General features: G+C 35.8%; 1 protein-coding gene across 2 annotated transcripts; it reads left to right on the top strand.

The window, feature by feature from the left end:
- The first annotated feature begins 1,787 nt into the window (after positions 1-1,787).
- LOC126814813 (zinc finger protein 341) lies at positions 1,788-21,171 on the top strand. Of its 2 annotated transcripts, XR_007677768.2 has the most exons (13): positions 1,788-1,866; positions 3,202-3,276; positions 4,420-4,616; positions 5,303-5,434; positions 6,537-6,753; positions 8,802-9,076; positions 10,010-10,150; positions 11,139-11,270; positions 12,096-12,295; positions 13,179-13,339; positions 16,248-16,448; positions 17,162-20,524; positions 20,611-21,171. XR_007677768.2 is itself a non-coding variant. In XM_050540191.2 (12 exons), exons 1-12 carry the CDS (start codon positions 1,836-1,838, stop codon positions 18,265-18,267), a joined length of 2,868 nt encoding a protein of 955 aa, XP_050396148.1. In that variant the 5' UTR covers positions 1,788-1,835; the 3' UTR covers positions 18,268-21,171. The 2 variants fall into 2 exon arrangements, 1 of the variants encoding a protein (XP_050396148.1); XM_050540191.2 differs by having other exon boundaries at positions 17,162-21,171.
- Positions 21,172-21,318: the final 147 nt, after the last annotated feature.

Below are 21,318 nucleotides of genomic sequence, written 5' to 3'. Positions count from 1 at the left end.
ATAAACACACCTCCGTGACGTCAACGGTTCAATGATAAACAACACCACGTGACTCAAACGGATTCATTCATAAATAAATAAAGCTTACTCAACTCAATAACTAGGTAGGTTTCAAGAATGTTCTTTTGAAATCTAAATAGGTCACACGTTTCTGTTGTCAATATAGACCGTTACATATATTTTTTGGCTATAAATTACTACGTAGGGGGGGGGGGGGGAGTGTTCTCAAGGGTGCTGTAAAATTGACGGAGAAAGTATGTCTATGGTCGACAATTTTTTCACAGGGGGGGGGGGGGGCGAAACTTTTTGCAAGGGGGTGGGTGGGGCTTGGCATCGCCCTGCGCCCCCTCCCGTTACGGGCCTGCGACAACGAAGGCTGTCAGTTAGGGTCACACTCGCATTTTTTGTCCCGTGTCCGCCGCGTGGGTGCTCTTCTGGGAATCTAGTATTTTCCTAGTATTGAGTTCTCTACTTTTCATATTAATTACTTTTCTTGGAAATAAAAACCCTGTTAATTTTATACTTGAATTACTTCCGTGTGAATGTATCTTAACCACATATAGAAATATGATATATATAACTCTATATGTTCTTAAAGATGGGTTCCCAGAAAAGTATTTATCGGGTGGTTATTTCCAATAAAAGTATGGCAATTTTGGTATAATAATGGAAAGTAAAGATATCCAATCTTACTAGAAAAATACTGGATTCCCCGAAAAACACTCATTGGGCGTATACAGGACAAAAATGTAAGGGCTCCCCTAATCGACAGACCCATATTAGGAATTTGTAATAAATAGTGATTTGAAGCAAAATTATGACAAATTAATTACTTTGAATATGTTTTTAGTCCATATATACCATTAAATCACCAAGTTTGTACGCGGGAATGTATCTTTAACCCATTTATCTCTCTGATATTAAAGGCTCAATACCACTCTTGTTGTAACCGAATAATATGTCCAAATCTTTATTCTGGTCAACAAATTGTACTATTTTACAATATTCCAATTAATTGATGAAACAAATTTCATCTTAACACACCTAATTTAAAAAATCGGAAAAAATTCAACTAAATGATTTGAAAAGCCTGACGTAATAAAGCTTTTCAAATGTGACTTGGATTTAAAAATATTTTTGAACCCTCTGGACAAGTAAAATAGGATTTAATGGATAATTTACACAACAGGTAGGACACTAACACATCTAGTACTTAGAATAAGGCTATTATTTATTTTCTGGAGCTGTCAAGCCAGCAAGAGTGTTATTGTCCCTTTAAGACGGTGGAAAGTGTGCGTATGTACCGCTGTGTGTAGTACGTATTATTATGTGAACAGAATATGCGCCGAGTTGACACAGCATTCTCAGACTATAAGAATTTACTCAAAATTGTTCGCCTTATTTTAACTATAAATTATAGCCCTTTGTAAAACTTTTGATGTTTTAATGTATCAACTACATCAATAAGAAACTATGTGCAAAATTTTGTGTTTCTGGATCAAATATATTTCTCATAGCAATAAACAGTGATTATGAAGAAAGTTGAGAAAAATTTTAACTTATTAAGTTTGAGAACGCTTTGTGAACTCGGGTCTCGGGTCCAGGCCTGTAATAATTTAAATTGAAAAGCCAGCAATACAATATGAAAGATGTCCCTCTTAATTAATACTTAACAAAGGGAAAATAAATTATTCGGGAACTATTCGAATTTTATAATATGGTGAGCTAAAAAATAAAAATACAGGGTATGCTGAAAGACCGTCACTTTAAATTGATGTCAGTTTGTTATCTCCCTTTTAAACAAAGACAGGTGGCGCTCCGAAAATTGATGAAACATGTCCCAGACGTTGTTTGAGGCACTTACAGGTAATATTTTGCTGCAAAATAACCAATTTCCTTACACCAGAGAACTTATATTTAATTCAAATATTCACCATTTTGCTATAAAACTCGAATGCACCTTTGAAACGAAAGACAGGACACGTTTGGTTTGTTTTGGGTTGTTCCGCCATTTTGGATTGCATTGTGGAAAATGAAAGAGATACGATTATAAAAACCACGAAACCACATGGAATTCAAGTGTTTGGCAGAAAATAATCCGGGATTTAACCAGTCTTCAACATTTCCTAAAGTGTTATTCGGAAAGTTAATGAATTGTAACTATTTTTCTAAACTGAACATGGGTGGTCTGGAGTCTCGGGGAAGGGTGGTGCGAAATTCATGGAATCGCCCAAACAACTACGTCCAGTCTCACGTGGGATTGCCCACTGTCGCACAAACTAGACAAGCAATTAGCCTACACACTGATGAAAATAAAATGAACCACATGACCCCAGTAATATAGATACCATTAATAGAAATAATAGACCTGTAGATCAGTTATAATTTGTTCTGTAAAATGAACTTGCTTGCTGTAAAAAGATATAAGAATTAAAAGAGTCCATAATTATTAGCCTATTTACGCCCTATCTCAATCTCTGTCATTGAATTGGTTATCAATTAAGTTAGAGATCTAAGCCAACAACTTTTTAAAAATAGTAATAACTCATTAGGCCTTCCATACGGTATGTGATATTATTACTGATCATTTTATAAAATTAAAGGATTTAAATCCCTAACTAAATATTTTCCATAATATTCGAAATTAAAAGCACGAATAGAATTTAATATCGGTCATCTTGATATTGTTATCTTGCCCTGAAAATATAGGAATTAGGATCCTTATATCCAATATTTAAGACACAATTAGAGATACATTGTGCGAGATACATTATGCGAGCTGGCAATTCTCACTATAATAGTTAAAAACTAGATAATAATGTAAAGGGAATTTGCTAAAAATCTCAGTCAAATTCATCCACTCTGAACCAAGATTTTAGCAATTGAATTTTTGGCCTAGCCTCAGTCATCATTACTAAAGTCGATACGGTAAAAAACATAGTCTTGATTATCCATTTCATGATTAAATCATGACTGGAAGTCGAACAGCAAATCGGAACCTAATCCAATAAACATTGCAGGCTAGCGATGACTTCGAAAATTGATTATGGTCTCATGGATAAGTTAATTAATGTCTATAACATTTGAGGCCTAAAGAAAGACCAGCAATAGGCAGATTTAGCTCTTGTATAATGTATGTTTAATTATGACAGAGACTTTAAAAGGTTACCATAGCTTTATATAATTATTTATTTAATGCAGGTGCTGGTGGTGATAATCAAACTGCTGTAGCAGTTCAATCTTTACTTGATTCACAATCTGTTCCAGAAACACAAGGTAATATTCTAATACTTTACACAGTGGTGGTGGGGGGAGGGGAGTGGGGGTGGATGGTTGAATGGTTAGCATGTGTGCGCTGTATCACAAGGTCTGTTATAGAACCACAAGGTAATATTCTATTACTTTACACAGTTGTCGTGGGGGGAGGGGAGTGGGGTGGATGGCCGAATGGTTATCACGTGCACGCTGTATCACAAGGTCTGTTATAGAAACCTTTACAGTACCATTAGATCCTACAAAGTCCATATTTTTTATTGGGGTTGGAAAATGGCTACATTTATGTTAAACTACTAGACCACCCCCACCTCAAGCTTTAGAGTTGGTATCCCATAATGTAAATAATGTCACTAACTTTCTCTTTAATTAAGGGGAGAGGACGGAGGGCCTGACAAGGACAGATGCCTAGTCGTATGGATGGTACGGAAAACCAAGGTCCCGTGTATTTATTGGCGTGCACATAAAAGATCCCTTGGCAGTTGGAATTCGATATAAGAGTAGGCTATAGTGCCGCTGTCTGGATAAAATTTCTGCTCATAGCACACTGTATTGTGTTTGCGCGTCTTCATTAAACCAGTCGGAGCAGAACAGTAGGACGTTAAACCCCATTTCATTTCTCTAATTAAAGATACATTATGGGAGATTAGATAAAGAGCTGACAGTTCTCGCTATAATAGTTAAAAACTAGATAATGTAAAGGTAATTTGTTGAAAATTTCAGTCAAATTGGTCCACTATGAACCAAGATATCAGCTTTGTAAATTTCCGCCTAGCCTCGTTCATCATTACTAAAGTTAGTGCGTTAAAAAGCATAGTCTCGATTATCCAATGTTTTGATTTAATTATCTTGCACAATTCGCTAATTATCACAGACTAGCGATAACATGGAGAGTTGATTATGATCTGGATAAGTTAATTAATGTATAATTAATAATTTATATAACGTTTCAGGCCTAAAGAAAGATCTGCAATAGGCAGATTTAGCTCTTGCATAATGTATATTTAAGGTTAACACTTAATCGGGGATACCTAGAATTTTTCGAATTTTTGATGTCAGTAGATATCACCATTGTTTGTTTTAGAATACAGAAATATGTGGACCATTTCCTGTATATGATATTTTGTTGTTGTTTTTTTTTTATAGATGAAGAAGATTTATTTCAATGTGGAAAATGTAAAAAACAGTTTAATTCTTTACCATTGTTTGTTGGTCATAAACAATCTGAATGTTCTGTTATTGTACCAGTGATGTCACAATTACGACCTGTACAATCTGTAGTACAACCTATAACACCCTCTACATCATATACCACAGTTAATAGTGCACAGGCTATGAACCAGGTAAATAAACACATATTAAAGTTGCAATTTCATATTTTTAAGTTATATTTTTAAAATTTATTAAAATAAAGCCTTGAAATAGATGGTATCTATAAACAGTCCTACCTTGTTAAAGAATCTATTAATCCTATAATTCACTATTGCCAGTTGAGAAATTGGCAAAAATATCATTTTCATCTTCAAATTTAAATGTTTGAAATTAGCTACTCCATGGTGGAGAATAGAAAACAAGGGACGTAATTGTGTTATTATTTCCGGTGTAAATGAGTTTTAAGTGTGAGAATGACACCTATGATCGTATAATAGTGAGTTGACAACCTATTGAGCAAAAGACATAGAAATAATTATGTTTTGACTTTCTTAGAAAATATGAAATTGTAACTTTAAACTAACTTTCCTATCTTACATAGGGTGGAATTGCCGAATGGTTAGCACATGCGCGCTGTATCATAAGGTCTGCCATTGAGTAAAGAGCTAAATCTGCCTATTGCAGGTCTTTCTTTAAGCCTGAAATGTTATCTAAATTATTAATTAGACATTAATTAACTTATCCAGACCATAATCAACTCTCCATGTTATCGCTAGTCTGTGATAATTAGCGAATTGTGCAAGAAAACTTAACGTAAAATTGGATAAAGTTTGAGAAGGCATTAAATTAATATTATTTTTGGGATATTTTCTTTCAGCCATTGAGTGCATACAGTACTATACCAACATCACCTTTACCTCAGATATCAACACAAAATCTAGTACTTAGTGATGACCTTATGACCTTTACAAACCTTGATAATAGTTTACAAAATTCTACAATCCAGATGGTATGTTTAATTCTTCTTATGAAGAATATTTTTTGTATATTTAATGGCGGAGTGGATTGTCGAATGGTTAATGCGTGCGCATTGGATCAGACGGTCTGTCATTTATTCGAGTGGCTTGGTTTCGATTTCCTGCTTGTACATGACAAGGAGTTGAGTTTTCTCCGTTTTCTCCATTAATCTCTCACTGCTAAAGACCCCTACGCACAAGCGAATTATTGAAATAAAATGGTTAGCACGTTCATGTCGTATCATAAAGTCCATCATTGAGTCAACTGGCATGATTTCGATTCAAGAAGTAGTGTCGCCTGTCCAACTTCGTTTGTTTTCTCCCTCTACTTGCAAGCAAATTACAGAATTAAAATTGAACCAAAATTGAACCATGTTAGTCCCAAAATCACCTAGTTTGTGTTGAGTGGACATTAAACCCCATTTCTCTCCCAAAATTATTTAAGACTTTAAAGTAGGACATTAAACTGCATTGTTTTCATTTCATTTCTTTATCAGTAGTGTATGAAAACTATCAATTCAAGTGGACAATTCTTGCAATTGTTTTGAAATCAAGTTTGAGATGAAAATTATGTGAATGTATGTCTTTAATAGAAGACTTGATCTCACTTTAACTATGTACAACATCTTAAAGAGGGGTCCATATTTTGGCACTAATCTTGATTGGGTATATACCCAGCTTGGGAGCCTATCAGATTCCTTGATCATCATCAATACGTAGTCTTGTGCTTTCCAGCTAAAACTGAATTGCATAGTTTAAGGTTCGTTCAGTGTCAGTGTTAAGGTTTCTGTGGAGGTCGCTGTGTCACAACTTCTGATTGGATGATACTGTTCACATGTCTGCAGATAACGTAGTAATTTTGTGAATTGTTAAGTAATCTAGCAATGTCCAGATGTTGTAAAACTTGCAGTTGTTGCTTCAGGAACATGGTGAATGTAACGATTATATATTATTGTTTCAGGTAACTACGCCATTTAATTGTTTTAAAGAATTCTTGCAATTGTTGCAAAATCAATTTGGTGGTGGGAATTATGTTTTAGTTCAGAAATAATCGCACAAGCCTGTGAATGTAACGATTATATTTTATTGTTTCAGGTAACAACGCCATTTAATAACCGAACGAGTAATAATGTGTCTATATTAAGTCCTGTGAATGTTACGACTACATTTGCTTCTAATGGATCAACTTATACCCAGTGTGTGCCATCTAATTATACCAATACCTTACCTGTACATCAACAAACACAACAAATTACCTTTACTACAATACAACAAGATAATAATAAACAACAAAAACACACAACTAAAGCAGGTAAAATTTTATCATTAAAGTTTCTGTGGGTCGTTTGTATTTTCCAGTCATTGTTTTTTTAAGGCGAGTGATCGCTCTCGAGCACATGCCTCTCACCTGAATGTCGACCGAGGGGAGGTTCCCCCCCCCCCCTTAAAATTGAAAATCGCTCTCCTTTATAAATTCATTGGGGGTGTATTATCATTTATGAAACCAGGAATGACCCCATTTACATGCAGTTATTGATCTTCAGAACCATTTCCCATACACACAACTAATCACTCTCCTTAATATCAGATCACTCTCCTTACTTTCTAAAACACTCTCCTTACTTTCTAAAACACTCTCCTTAATTTCTAAAACACTCTCCTTAATTTCTAAATCATTCTTCTTATCGAAACTGGGAGAGCGTTTTTTTGGGCTCTATAAATGTTATAGATAAAATGGCCTTAATCCAAAACTGCTCCAATCCATGACTTTTAATCATAGCGGGGGCTTGGATGGCCGAATGGTTAGCACGTGTGCGCTGTTTCATAAGGTTTGTCATTAAGTCAACTGGTGTGGTTTCGAATCCACGGTTGTACGTGATAAGGAGTAGGGTCGCCTGTCCAACCTCGTGGGTTTTCTCTGGGTCCTCCGGTTTGCTCCCACTGCTAAAGCGCAAGCAAATTATTGAAATAAACTTAAACCATATGTTAGTCCCAAAATGACCTAGTTTGTGTCAAGTTAAACCCCATTTCTCTCTCTCTTTTTAGTCCTAGCATATTTAGTTTTTATCTTCTGCATGTTGTGAAATTTTCAAATCATGATATATGCATCTTTGTAAATACGGAATGGAATGAAACTATTTTTGGGTCGATATTTCTTTTATAAATTCAACTTTCATAATATGAGATTAATTTCTTCAGTTCGAATCTGATTTTCAAATTATATTTAGAACAATGTTTCAGTGTTTAGCATACCAGATTTTAAATTTTGATTATTCTTCAACTGTCTTTATTAAATTATTAAATTGGTGCTTTGGGAATAGGAGAGTTCAACTTTAGTTAGTTAACAATAAAGGGGACATAACTCCATTATGGCTGCTGTAGTAATCGTTACAGAATATAAACAATAGGCCTTGTCACAAAATGAAATGAAATAGAAAGAAAGAGAGAGATGGGATTAAAGTCAACTCGACACAAATTAGGTCATTTCGAGAATAACACATGGTTCAACATTATTTCAATAATTCACTTGCACGTAGGGGTCTTTAGCAGTGGGAGGAAACCGGATGACCAGGAGAAAACCCATGAGGTTGGACAGGCGACCCTATTTCTTATCACGTACAACCGGGAAATCGAAACCAAACAAGTTGACTAAATGACAGACCTTATGATACAACGTGGGGATCATGGTGGCTAAGTGGGTAAGGACGTTAAACCCCATTTCATTTCATTTATGATACAACGTGCATGCGCTAGCCATTCAGCTATTCCCCTCCCCCTCCAAAATTGAAATGAAATGGTGTGTAGGGTCTTTAATTTAATAAATTGAAATACAGATCTATATTTCGTTCCGTGTGGGTAAGGACGTTAAACCCCATTTCATTTCATTTATGATACAACGTGCATGCGCTAGCCATTCAGCTATTCCCCTCCCCCTCCAAAATTGAAATGAAATGGTGTGTAGGGTCTTTAATTTAATAAATTGAAATACAGATCTATATTTCGTTCCGTGTTTTATACTCCCGATGGCCTGCACTACATTAAGATCTGACCAGTTGTAGTGGGAGGTCGTGTCAGGGGTCATATATGAGCAGCTTTTGACCCCATGGCATCAGAATTTTGATTAACTAATCAGCGATGATGTTTCTACTGGGATACCCACAGTTACATGCAACGAATGCCAAGAACTTGCTGTAACAGACCGTTTCATTGGCTAATCCCTCAGATCAATCAGAACAATGCAGGGTAATATAAAAAACTCTTCCAGATCCTAGTGTAGTAAAGACAAGTAAAACAAATTTTGAACTATAAAAAACGAAACGTAATATGATCTGTGTTTTAATCAGAATGAACTTTTTACAGGGAGAAGAACTCGAACAAATGTAACACGAGCTATGAAAGAAGATGATCACATGATACAAGTTGGTTATAAAGTTAAATTAGATGACGGTACTCCTGGAGTTACACCAAATAAGAAGAAACTCAAATGTCAATATTGTCAGAAATTATTTGCTAAAAACTTTGATCTACAGCAACATATCCGAGCTCACACAGGAGTTAAACCATTCCAATGTATTGTTTGTGGTCGAGCCTTTGCACAGAAATCAAATGTGAAGAAACACATGGCTACTCATAAGGTAGATGTTTAACTAAAGTTGCAATTGCAAATTTTCAAGTTATATTTTTAAAATGTATTAAAATAAAGCCTTAAAATAGATGGTATCTATAAACAGTCCTACCTTGTTAAAGAATAATCCTATTAATCCTATAATTCGCTATTGCCAGCTGAGAAATTGGCAAAAATATCATTTTTAACTTCAAATTCAAACGTTGGAAAATGGCTGCCCCATGTTGTCAATAGCAAAACAGGGGAGGTAATTGTGTTGTTATTTCCTGTGCCATAGATTTTTAAGGGTGGGAAATAATGCCCATGATCGTATAATAGTGATTTGATAACCTATTGAGCAAAAGACAGAAATAATTATGTTTTGACTTTCTTAGAAAATTTGAAATTCTCGCTTTAAACATGCATTATGTAAGAGCTAAATCTACCTATTGCAAGGTATTTTTTCTGGCTTCAAATGTTACATAAACTATTATTTAAACATTTATTAATATGACAAGCCCATAATCAACTATCTTGGCCATCCGAAGGCTCTGATTTCAAGTTGATTAGAACACTGCAGCCTTAAAATGGTTAATGGAGACTTAGTGAAATGTTTAGGTACTTAGTGAAATGTTTAGGTACTTAGTAAATGAATAAACAGGTTCACCCCCTCAAAAAAATCCATAAATCCATAAGTCCTACAAAGGTCCAGCAAATTTCATCAAATTTGCTGGCCTTAAACATCAGTCCGTGTACGATCATTTCCCTAATTTTAAGTTATCTTGGTGGCTTTGCATAAAAGTCATGTTCTTTCCAAAAGATGTGCCATCAAATTAACTCAAACTTTGGTGAATTATCGCACATAGACTGAAGTTAAAGTCCAGTAAATTTCTAATTATCAATTTTTATAAACATAAGTTAGTGAGTATCAAATTATTATTTAATGTTATCAATTGTTATTTAGGTTTGGCCTACAAGTTTAGCATCATCTCTACCTGAACAGCCATTAGCGGAACTTGTAACAGATGAACAGGAAGAAGAGGAACATCAACACCAACACCAGATGTTACCTGATCCAGATCAATCAATTCCTACCTCACAATCTGTAAATATAACTTTTGTTCCTACCTCTAAGATGTCATGTAACAAGTACTCAATTATATTATACTGTTTCTAATGTGTCACGTAAGGTGTCATGTATTTAAAAAATTGATTTGAATTTACCAGTATAATGAATTGATGGAACTAGTTTTCCAAAGCATCAGGCTGACCTTAAAAATATCTTTGTTTCGCCTAACGCGACCGACTAACTAAAACCACCCCCGACTTAAATTATTTTATTGCACTTTTCCACGATCTTTTTATTTTATTTTGTGTGTCAACCTGAAATATATCACGAGAGTTATTTCCCTTTACTATGGCTATGGTTTGATTCATTATTGAAACTGGTTGATCAAGACGAAAGCGTCATAGGTGTCGCTTCTCAACAAAATGGTTGCAGACGAATACACGTCCATTCCCACAAAATGATTCTGCTTCTATGTCTGTGGTGCGTAGTTTTAAACATGACGACGATATTTTCAATATCCGTTTTCGAGAAAAATGAAGGCACAACCCGCAGTATCGTTAAAAACGTGTTGAAGGAGTTTCACACTTCAAGTTCGTGGCAAATCGTTTGCGAGTCGGGCATCACGAAAAATTCCCGATGTCATTCACTCATTTATTTTTTTGCCAATTGAATAAAGAAGACGAATGTTTCCACCCGGAAAATTATTAAGCTGTCAAATTAGCTTTTAAGTTTAATAAAAAAAACTTTCAGTTCGTTACTTTTTACGTCAGACCCCAAATTCATTAAACAAAATTAATGAATCTGTAGTATACAGCTAATAAGTTTTCTGTATTGAATTCACTAACTTTAAAAAAAAAATCTGAAAAAAAACCGACCTACCGACCCTTCTCCTCGATTGTGGGTCGGGTTTGGTGAAACAAAGATATTTTTAAGGTCAGCCTCAGAGATGACTTTACCACAGTTGCTGTATAAAAATGAATTAAAAAATGTTAGAATTATTTATACTTTTTTTCATTCTTTACAGCCTGATGAAAAAGGTGGAAATTCTAAGATAAAGGTTGTGATAGATAATTCGTATGTATGTCACTATTGTCCAGCTAAGTTTAAAACCTACTTCCAGTTAAAGACTCATATGGTGGAACATAAAGTTGAACAGGTGAGATATATATTGAGATTTTACTATTTTAATGTTATATAGGAAAAAACCCCACATGGGTCGCAGCTCAAGACATTAAAGACACAGAAATAAAATTGGTCTGGCCTGATAATACTGATCCATAATAACTTCTTTGTATATTTTGTATATATCCGTGGTTTCCCCTTGTCAGTGGTGCAGGACGGAGGGCCTGACAAGGATAGCTGTCTATTGTTTCGGATGGGACGAAAAACCAAGGTACTGTGTATAAAGTGGCATGCATGTAAAAGATCCTGTGGCAGTTGGAATTCGATACAAAAGTAGGCCATAGTGCCGCTACCCGGGCAAAATTTCGCTCATAGTACACTGGGGGGGTTTGATGGCCGAATGGTTAGCACGTAGCATAAGGTCTGTCATGAGTCAACTGGCGTGGTTTCAATTCCCCGGTTGTAGGTGACAAGGAGAAGGGTCACCTGTCCATCCTCAAGGGTTTTCCCCGGGACTTCCGGTATCCTCCCACTGCTAAAGACCCCTACGCGCAAGCAAAATAAAAATTGAACCATATGTTAGTCCCTAAATGACCTAGTTTGTTATGAGTGGAAGTTAAACCCCATTTCTCTCCCCCTCTCTCTCTCTCACAGCGAATTAGCGACATAAATTTGAAACATATGTTAGTCCCGAAATGACCTAGTTTGTGTCAAGTGGATGTTAAACTCTCTCTCTCTCTCTCTCTCTCCCTCTCTCTCTCTCTCTCACAGCACACTCTATGTCCTATATCCGTCTTCATTACCCCAGTCTGTGCAGAAGAGTAGGACGTTAAACACATTTTATTTTGTATATATCCAGGTTTATAAATGTGTGATGAAGAATTGTGGTAGTACATTTCAAGAACTAGATGCGTTTCTAGAGCATACTAAAACTCATGAAGAAGAGATGTCATACAGATGTCATCTGTGTAATAAATACTTCCCATCTTTATATGAACTAGGTGTACATCAATATACACATAGTTTATATCCTAATCAGGGTCCTAAACCAGGTCCCAGGTAACAATGGTTTATAATATTTTAAAACATAGGGGTGGTTGGATGGTTGAATGGTTAGCACGTGCATGCTGTATCATACGGTCTGTCATTGAGTCAACTGGTGTGGTTTCGAATCCCCCGTTGTACTTGACAAGGAGTAGGGTCGCCTGTCCAACCTCGTTGGTTTTCACTGGGTTCTCCGGTTTCCTCCCACTGCTAAAGACACCTACACGCAGGCGAATTATTGAAATAGAATTGAACCATGTGTTAGGCCCAAAATGACCTAATTTTAGTCGAGTGGATTTTAAACCCCCTTCTCTCTCTCTCTCTTCTAATACAGTAGACCTAAAAATGTTCAGCCATGTCGACTGTAGTCATTGTTGTGACCTCTCCAGAATCTGGTGCTGTGAATTTTGAGTTTCATTAGTTTATTAGTAGATCCATCCATGAGTGTCACAAGCATTTGGCACGGGAAATGGGATGTTAATGGGAAAATAAAATTATTGAGGATAGGGCTAGTAATAGTGTTCACACTGATTAAATACCATGATGGTTGGAAGATAGGGCTAGTAATAGTGTTCACACTGATTAAATACCATGATGGTTGGAAGATAGGGCTAGTAATAGTGGTCACACTGATAAATACTGTGACAGTTGGGTTTCTGTTTCGACTATGATACTCACCACGATCCTTATCATTGTATGGGACAAGGTAAAATAAACGGCTTATTATTGTGGAGTTCTTTCTCAATTCTTAAGGGTATTTCAATAAGAAAAAGAAAGTATAACTTTACCAAGAAAAATAAAGAATAACTTGACTATATTTAAGATGGTATTGATAAGACTTATTTTAAATAGACTCAAAATACCTTTTCTCTCATCCCTATCTTGATTTTTATTTCAGACATTTTCAATGTAATAAATGTTTAAATAAATATTCTACACCTGAAGCTTTAGATGCCCACTTGGCCTCAACTAGTCATCAGTATCAATGTCCACATTGTGAGAAATATTTTACTTGTGAGAGATATTTACGTCGTCATTTACCTACACATGGTACTGAAGGTATGTTACTAGTATTCTTTATAACTTGTGTTTTCCTTTTGTGTTCGTCACTTCCTTTTGTTGAAACCTGCATTACGCATCTATCGTAGCAATGATCTCTGTGTTAAAATTATATTTGGAAGGTGTTTAACCAGTTCTATAACAAATGTGATATTGTCCTTTAAACCAGACAAAATGACAAACAAAAGCGTCTGACAAAAGCTGAATATGTTTCTGACATTATCAGAGTCAGGTGCCATATTTCCAAGCTTGATACCATTCTGCACACAGAGAACGCCACTTTGAGAATAGATCTCTGCCCTAAATGGCAGCCATATCTAACAATTAGTAGTACACTGTTTTGTAATGCGGTTCTACTCCGGTTCACATCTGTTATTCACAAAAAGACCAATTAAACCTTTTCAATTTTTATACGCCCACATTGAAATGTGGACGTATATTGCCGTCGCTCCCATCCGTCCTTGTTCACTGTTTCTTGTGAACGCTCTAACGCCAAAAGTTATCATCCAATTGTTTCAAAATTGATATGTTGTTTACATTAGTCAGATGAAGAATCCTATTTAATTTCAATAATTTCCGTTCATTACATCTAGAGTTATGGCCCTTGTTGAGCCTTGTGAACACTCTAATGCCAAAAGTTATCATCCAATTGTTTTAAAATTGATATATGTTGTTTACATTAGTGAGATGAAGAAGTTTATTTAATTTTAATAATTTCCGTTTAGTACGTCTAGAGTTATGGCCCTTGTTTCACTTTGTTGAGCCTTGTGAATGCTCTGATGCCAAAAGTTAACATCCAATCTTTGTGAAATTTATATGCAATATTTAATTTAGTGAAACCAAGAATCCTATTGAATTTCAGCAATTTCCGCTTATTATGTCTAGAGTTATGGCCCTTGTTTCACTTTATTGAACCTTGTGAACACTGTTAACGCTAAAAGTTATCACCCAATCTTTGTGAAATTTATATGCATGATTTAAATTAGTGAAACGAAGAAGCCTATTGAATTTCAGCACTTTCTGTCAATACTTCTAGAGTTATGGCCTTTGTTTCACTTTGTTGCACCTTGGGAACGCTCAAATGCTCTGCCAATCTGTATGAAATTTACATGCATTATTTAAATTAGGAAAATGAAAAAGCCTGTCAAATTTCAACAAATTCTGTAGATTACTTCCAGAGTCGAGACCCTTGTTAGGGTGACCCACCATAAATAAATATCTCGACAATTACGCCACAATATTTATATATATGCCAAGCCTCAAATCAGTTTCACACAATTATAGTCACTAAATAAACGATCATGTTGTACTTAATAAGCTATGACCATTAATCATCTATAAATAATAGACTGAAAACTGTTAATAGAACACAATTTTTATGGGAAACAATCACTGGTTTATTCTAAAAGCACGACGTTTCGACAAGTATCCTCTTATCGTTATCAAGCTTGATAACGATAAGAGAATACTTGTCGAAACGTCGTGCTTTTAGAATAAACCAGTGATTGTTTCCCATAAAAATTGTGTTCTATTAACTTGTCGAAACGTCGTGCTTTTAGAATAAACCAGTGATTGTTTCCAATAAAAATTGTGTTCTATTAATGTGTTTTCCAATCGCTAAATGCCACTTAAAGATTAGACTGAAAACTATTTCAAAGTGTCGTCCATAACATCCAGACACTTTTGAGTAAAAGATAGGTTACGTGCCCTTGTTTTGAAATTAGTCTCGGTTATCCAGTCTATCGACCATTCTACGTCTGATTGACAGTTTGGGATAATCAAGACTACTTTTTTACGAAACATAACAGAAAGCTAGAACAAGAAATTGAATTTAGAAATAAGCACTTTAGACAACTCAACAATTGTTTTAAGAAACCTGTAAAAGTAAAATGAAACTACTGCTAGTATCATGTTCCTGTCTAACCCGAGTGTTTCAGAGATATTATTTGTACTAAACCAAAAGATGCGGCTCTTAACGGTACAGTTAATGATAAAGCAATTTAAAAAATAAAACAAACGTAATTTCTAAAGCTGCTGTAATAACCAAGAAGCTAACTTTTACTGCTATTCAAAATCGTCAACAATAGATTTTTTACAGCTGTAATAGTTGATATATTTGTAGAGAATTGCACGTGCCATGGCTATTTATCGACTCAAAGAGACTGCGGGGTAGTCAGAAATCAGTTCGAGACACGCAACTGAAGCGTGCACATTTAGCCGTGTCGAGACCAACTTTCTGTAGAGTGCACGGGTCACCCTACCCTTGTTTCAGTTTGTAGAACCTTGTAAACCCTCAAACGACAAAATTTATAATCTGATCTGTATGGAACTGTCTTGTAAAAGCTACCAATTACCTACAAAGGAATAAATATGCGACAACCCTTGTCGACCGCTCGGATGATTTAGCTTCTGTGGGCGTATGTTTCGTTGCCTGGCAACCTATCTTATTAAATGAAAGCAGATTTAGGACTTAAAATGTCAGTCAACTGGTTTAGTGTCTGCTCTCAAGTGGAGGTATATGTAGACACTATGTTTTCTATAGAGCACATGGTAATTATGTATCAACTACTGGAATGGTTTTTCTACGGCCAATGCAGCCATTTTGATGATTTAAGTAGCCAAAAGGGAATATTTAATTAATAAATAATTATCACAAGCCTTACTAATATTTCATTTTTAAGTCCAATATATAATTTTTTGTGTACACCATGCTGACAAATTGTTATAGACACGTGAATTCACAATACCCTACCATGAATAAAAAACATGAAATATGAATTTACTTTGCAAAGTTTTCATGTGTTATCAATCAAAAATGACTGGCAGTGAAAATTTTGAAGTGGAAGACAGCGTAAGTTTAGTATGGCTTGATACTACTAATTTCTTTGTTCTGTTTTTTTTTTTTCAGGTCAGTTTCAGTGTACTGTATGTTGGAAGAAGTTTAAAACTGAACATTATTTAAAGATGCATCTATTGATCCATACGGGAGAAAAACCATTCTCTTGTAATATATGTAGCCATTCATTTAATCGTAAAGATAAATTAAAACGTCATATGTTGATACATGATACAGTTAAAAAATACAGGTGTCCTTTTAAATCGTTAACAGGTAGGTAGATTAATTTAAATTATCAGGGGGGGGGGGGGTCGGATGGCCGAATGGTTAGCACGCGTGGGTTGCATCATACGGTCTGTCATTGAGTCAACTGGAGGAGTTTCGATTCCACGGTTGTGCGTGACAAGGAGTAGGGTCGCCTGTCCAAGCTCGTGGGTTTTCTATGGGTCCCTCCCAATGCTAAAGACCCCTACATGCACGCGAATTATTGAAATAAAATTGAACTGTGTGTTAGTCCCGAAATGACCTAGTTTGTGTCAAGTGTACGTTAAACCCTATTTCTCTCTATATATATATTATCCTAATTTTGGTGTCACGGTGGCTAAGTGGGCGTTGGAGGTCGTGAGTTCGATCCCTGTGTTAGCCGAGAAAGTTCATCAGGATTTTCCAACGTGGTTTTCCCTTGTCATTGGTGCAGTACGGAGGGCCTGACAAGGACAAGTGTCTAGTCGTTCAGATGGGACGAAAGACCAAGGTCCCTTGTATGTATTGGCATGCACATAAAATATCCCTTGACACTTGGATTTCGATATAAGAGTAGGCCATAGTGCCACTGCCTGGGCAAATTTCCCTCATAGCACACTGTATGGCATATGCCCGTCTTCAATAGCCCAGTATAAAAGCATAACAGTCAGATGTTGAACCCCATTTCATTTCATGTCTGCTTGAATTAGTAGAACTTACACATGTACTTGATTCTCCTTCAGGTTGTACCAAAGAGTTTAACAGACCCGATAAATTAAAGGCCCATATTATATCACATAGTGGTATCAAGCCCTTTAAATGTACCATGTGTGGTAAGGGATTTAGTCGTAAACCTCATCTAGTCGAGCATGAACGAGGACATAAGGCCGACTATAAATATCGCTGTGAAAAATGTGGCAAAGGCTTTTTTAGGCCAAAGCTCTTCTCGGAGCATAAATGCGTAGAACCAAAAATCGGCGGTGCAGAGTCTAATATTTTTCGTCCCCGGAGTAGACGAAAGATCGGTAGACCCAGGAAACGTAACTCCGAGCCTGCTGTAAAAACAGAATCAAGAGAACCGGTGAACAAACCATACGGTACCAGATCGACTACAAGACCCAAAAAACCTACAAATATTGGAGTAACTTTGGAGGAAACAGGGCAAGTTCCGCCCTTGGTGTCTCAAGGTGAAATGAACAATGTGACCTCATCTGCGATGAAACAACATATGGATAGTTATTCCGGAACAGTTGCTAATGTTGCTGTAACACCTAGTGCTAATATGATGAATTCGTCCACGGTCGTCCTGGAAACCAGAAAAACGCAATCCATGTTAGAACATGAATACGGACAAGGGGAGTTAATCGATCATTATGTCGTACATTTAGCAGAAGCCAGCGACGGAAGTGCTCCCACTATTCAAACAACATTTATTCCCGCTGTTTCGGGAACGCAGGTTCTGACAGAAAACGGCGCTATACCCGTGACTATCATCGAAGCTCAACCTGTTCAGATGTCGGATCAAGGATTTGCTGTTTCTCGTGACGATTCCATGGTGACAGCTCAGGTTCTTGTAGCATCTTCACGAGATGGACAGCAGACCCTAGTGACTTGCCCCGCCCAATTGGTCGATTATAGTACCAATGATAACGACCCCGTTTTACAAGGTACGGAAAATATGCTGAAAGCATCTGCTGAAATTCTGAGTTCTTCTGGTCCACATGAACTTTTACATCATCAGACTTCTCACGAAGAACTTTTACATAATCAGGCCTCCCATTCAGAACTTTTACATAATCAAGCCTCCCATGCTGAACTTTTACGGAACTCGAATACTGATTGTTTATGATGTTGTTATTGTTACAAATTAGTCGATTTGTAAAATTATATTCTGTCGTCGAATATCTTTTGATATTGTCTTAGGTTTTCTTATTTTTCATGTTGATATCTATTTACAATATTCACTGGTGACAAATGTTAGAATATGTCTTTTTTCTTGTCAGTTCTAATGAATGTATGCAAAAATTTTGATCTTGATCAGGCCGGGAAGAAATGGCTTTAATTTACCGGTACCCAAGAAAATATCATGCATTAATAAACTAGTATCTGAGATTTTGAAATTTGTGTCGGATATTACAATTGAAGAGACCCGGGGAAGAAAGATCTAAGTCACTTTTTCAACGAACCCCAGTTAATGGCGTAATCAGGTAGAAAATTGTACAAGCTTTCTGTGGAACAATCAATTTCAGGTAAAAACGATTGGAGTCGCATCGAACCAAGGCCCTTCTGAAATGGCCTAACGGACAAATACAAGTCCATCATACCCTTTATTTGACCTTAATTTGGCTGAAAAGTGGAAGTCAGTTGTTGTACTGGTAATTATGATCAGTATTAAACATCATTTTGAAGTTGTAATTAAACCCAGTCGTTGTTCTGTTCGTGTCAAGCATTTTCATTGAAAGGTCTGTTTTGCCATTTATGCAAAAAGACAAAAATTTGACTTGGATCGTTCTTCCCATGGACTCTTCAATTATCACCGATAACACAAATCGGTACCAGATTAATCGACAGGCACCAGAGGTATTATGTCTGACATATCCTCAATTTATACCTAACAATGGCTGTGGCAGGTGCTTTATTTCTAGTGTTGTGTTTATTAGTACATGATATTTGTATATACTGTTTTAAATATACAAGGTGGTCGAAAGGTTAGCATGTGTGCATGCGATCATAAGGTCTGTCATTGAGTCAACTGGCGTAGTTTCGATTCCCGCTTGTATGTGACAAAAAGTAGGGTTGCCTGTACAACCTTGTGGGTTTTCTCTGGGTCCTCCGGTTCCTCCCAATGTTAAAGACCCCTACGCGCAAGTGAAGTTAGACCCTGAAATGACCCACTTTGTGACAAGTGGATGTTAAATTCCATTTTTCTCTCTCTTTCTCTCTAGATATACAATGTATATTTAATGATTTAAGAATAATAGAGCTTTAATATCTATATAATAAGTATTTGGTTGTTAATTATTGTATATTGGTTGCTAGTTGTAAGCTTTTGCTACATGTATATTTATCAAATCTAACATTTATTATCCATGTTGTCATCAGGTCTGGAAATAACGATTTTAGATGTACCTCAAACATTGTCAGGCACCGATGAAATATTACCAGGCATTTTTAACTTAGTGCCGGACATGTATTAATAATTTCAATAAAAAAGATAAATCAGTGCCGGACAAAATGACAGGCACCAGAGGTTTTGTGCCTGAATCTGTGCCTGACATTGTCTGTGACAGGTGCCTTATTTCCTGGCTTGGTTTGACGAGTGTTGAAAGCCCCAGTTCTTCATTTGTATTCTTCAGACAATATCTCAATTTTCATGTCGCCTGTCTAACCTCGTGGGTTTCATCAGGGTCCTCCGGTTTCCTCCCACTGCTAAAGAACCCTACGCGCAAGAGAATTATTGAAATAAAAATTGAACCATATGTTGGTCCCGAAATGACCTAGTTTGTGTCGAGTGGAGGTTAAACCCCATCTCTCTCTCTCTCTCTCTCTCTCTCTTGGTGATTCTGTCAGGTCTTATCATATTTTGAGGTTAGTCGTAGCAATCCTGTTAGTCGTATTGAAGTGTATCTGCACGTACCAGATCGTCGACTCAATAGGGACAATCCTATCGTAACGCATCGCACGACACTGGGAACCTAACATTACTGAAGGATGCAAATATTTGTAAATGCTGAAAGATAATTTTGGGCTTATTCCTTTTAGAGATTCAACTTTTTCACGGATTTCAAAATCCCACAAAAGATGATTAACGACTTTAACTGTGTTTCTATGGAAATATTTTTTATCAAACTTCTTTTTACTATTCATAACACAACTTTATGGATTTACTACTTCTTAGTTTATTACATACAAAATGGCGACAAAATGGAAGTTATCTACTCGCGCACACAAACAAAAGCTTGAAACGTGCCTTTGAATCAATTATCCGGCTCTCGCAGATTATTTTTAATCGGGCTAAGATTTAATTTCGGTCTTCGGATAACTCAGATCTTCATCACGTAACTCATATAAAATTGGACAGTCCACTTAGATCCGACTTACATGAGGTTTACTGTATAGTTTTTCTACGAACTTATTAATTAATAGGAATGAAATACAATTGGACAGTCCACTTAGATCCGACTTACATGAGGTTTACTGTATAGTTTTTCTACGAACTTATTAATTAATAGGAATGAAATACAATTTACTTTATGTAATATAAGACATTCTTAATAGAACTCTATAGTATTTCTTTGAACTTCTTAAAGATACATTATGTAAGATTTAGATAAAGAGCTAGACATTCTTGCTATAATAGTTCCAAAATAGATAATGTAAATTGAATAATTTGAAAATTTCATTCAAATTACTCTGCTGCGAGCGAAGATATTAGCCTTTGAAGGTTTGATAAGACGTGTGCAATAATTTCAACCACGATACTGGTTGTGTTCGAAGCAAAGTCTTGCTCCTCCATTTTTTAGCTTAAATCAAAATATGTCAGAACTTTTCTAATCTATTTAATATCGGAGAAATTTGATGCTATCGAAAGTTGATTTTGGCCTGGATCAGTTAATTAATGTCTAATTAATTGATGTATGTTTAATAGGAGTGAACTACAATTTACTTTATATAAGACATTCTTAATAGAACTCCATCTATTAATTAATAGGAATGAAATGTGTCAGCTTATTTTTTTAAAATTTAAGATATTCTGTTATATTGTATAATAGTAATCCTTGTTACAGCTGATTAGTGAATGTAATTATTTAATTAGCTGATTAGTGAATATAATTATTAAATTAATTGATTAGTGAATATAATTATTTAATTAATTGATTAGTGAATATAATTATTTAAT

This window comes from Patella vulgata, chromosome 3 (assembly GCF_932274485.2).
Source record: "Patella vulgata chromosome 3, xgPatVulg1.2, whole genome shotgun sequence".
Lineage (NCBI taxonomy): Eukaryota > Metazoa > Mollusca > Gastropoda > Patellidae > Patella > Patella vulgata.
This window is presented reverse-complemented; position numbering and strand designations above follow the sequence as displayed.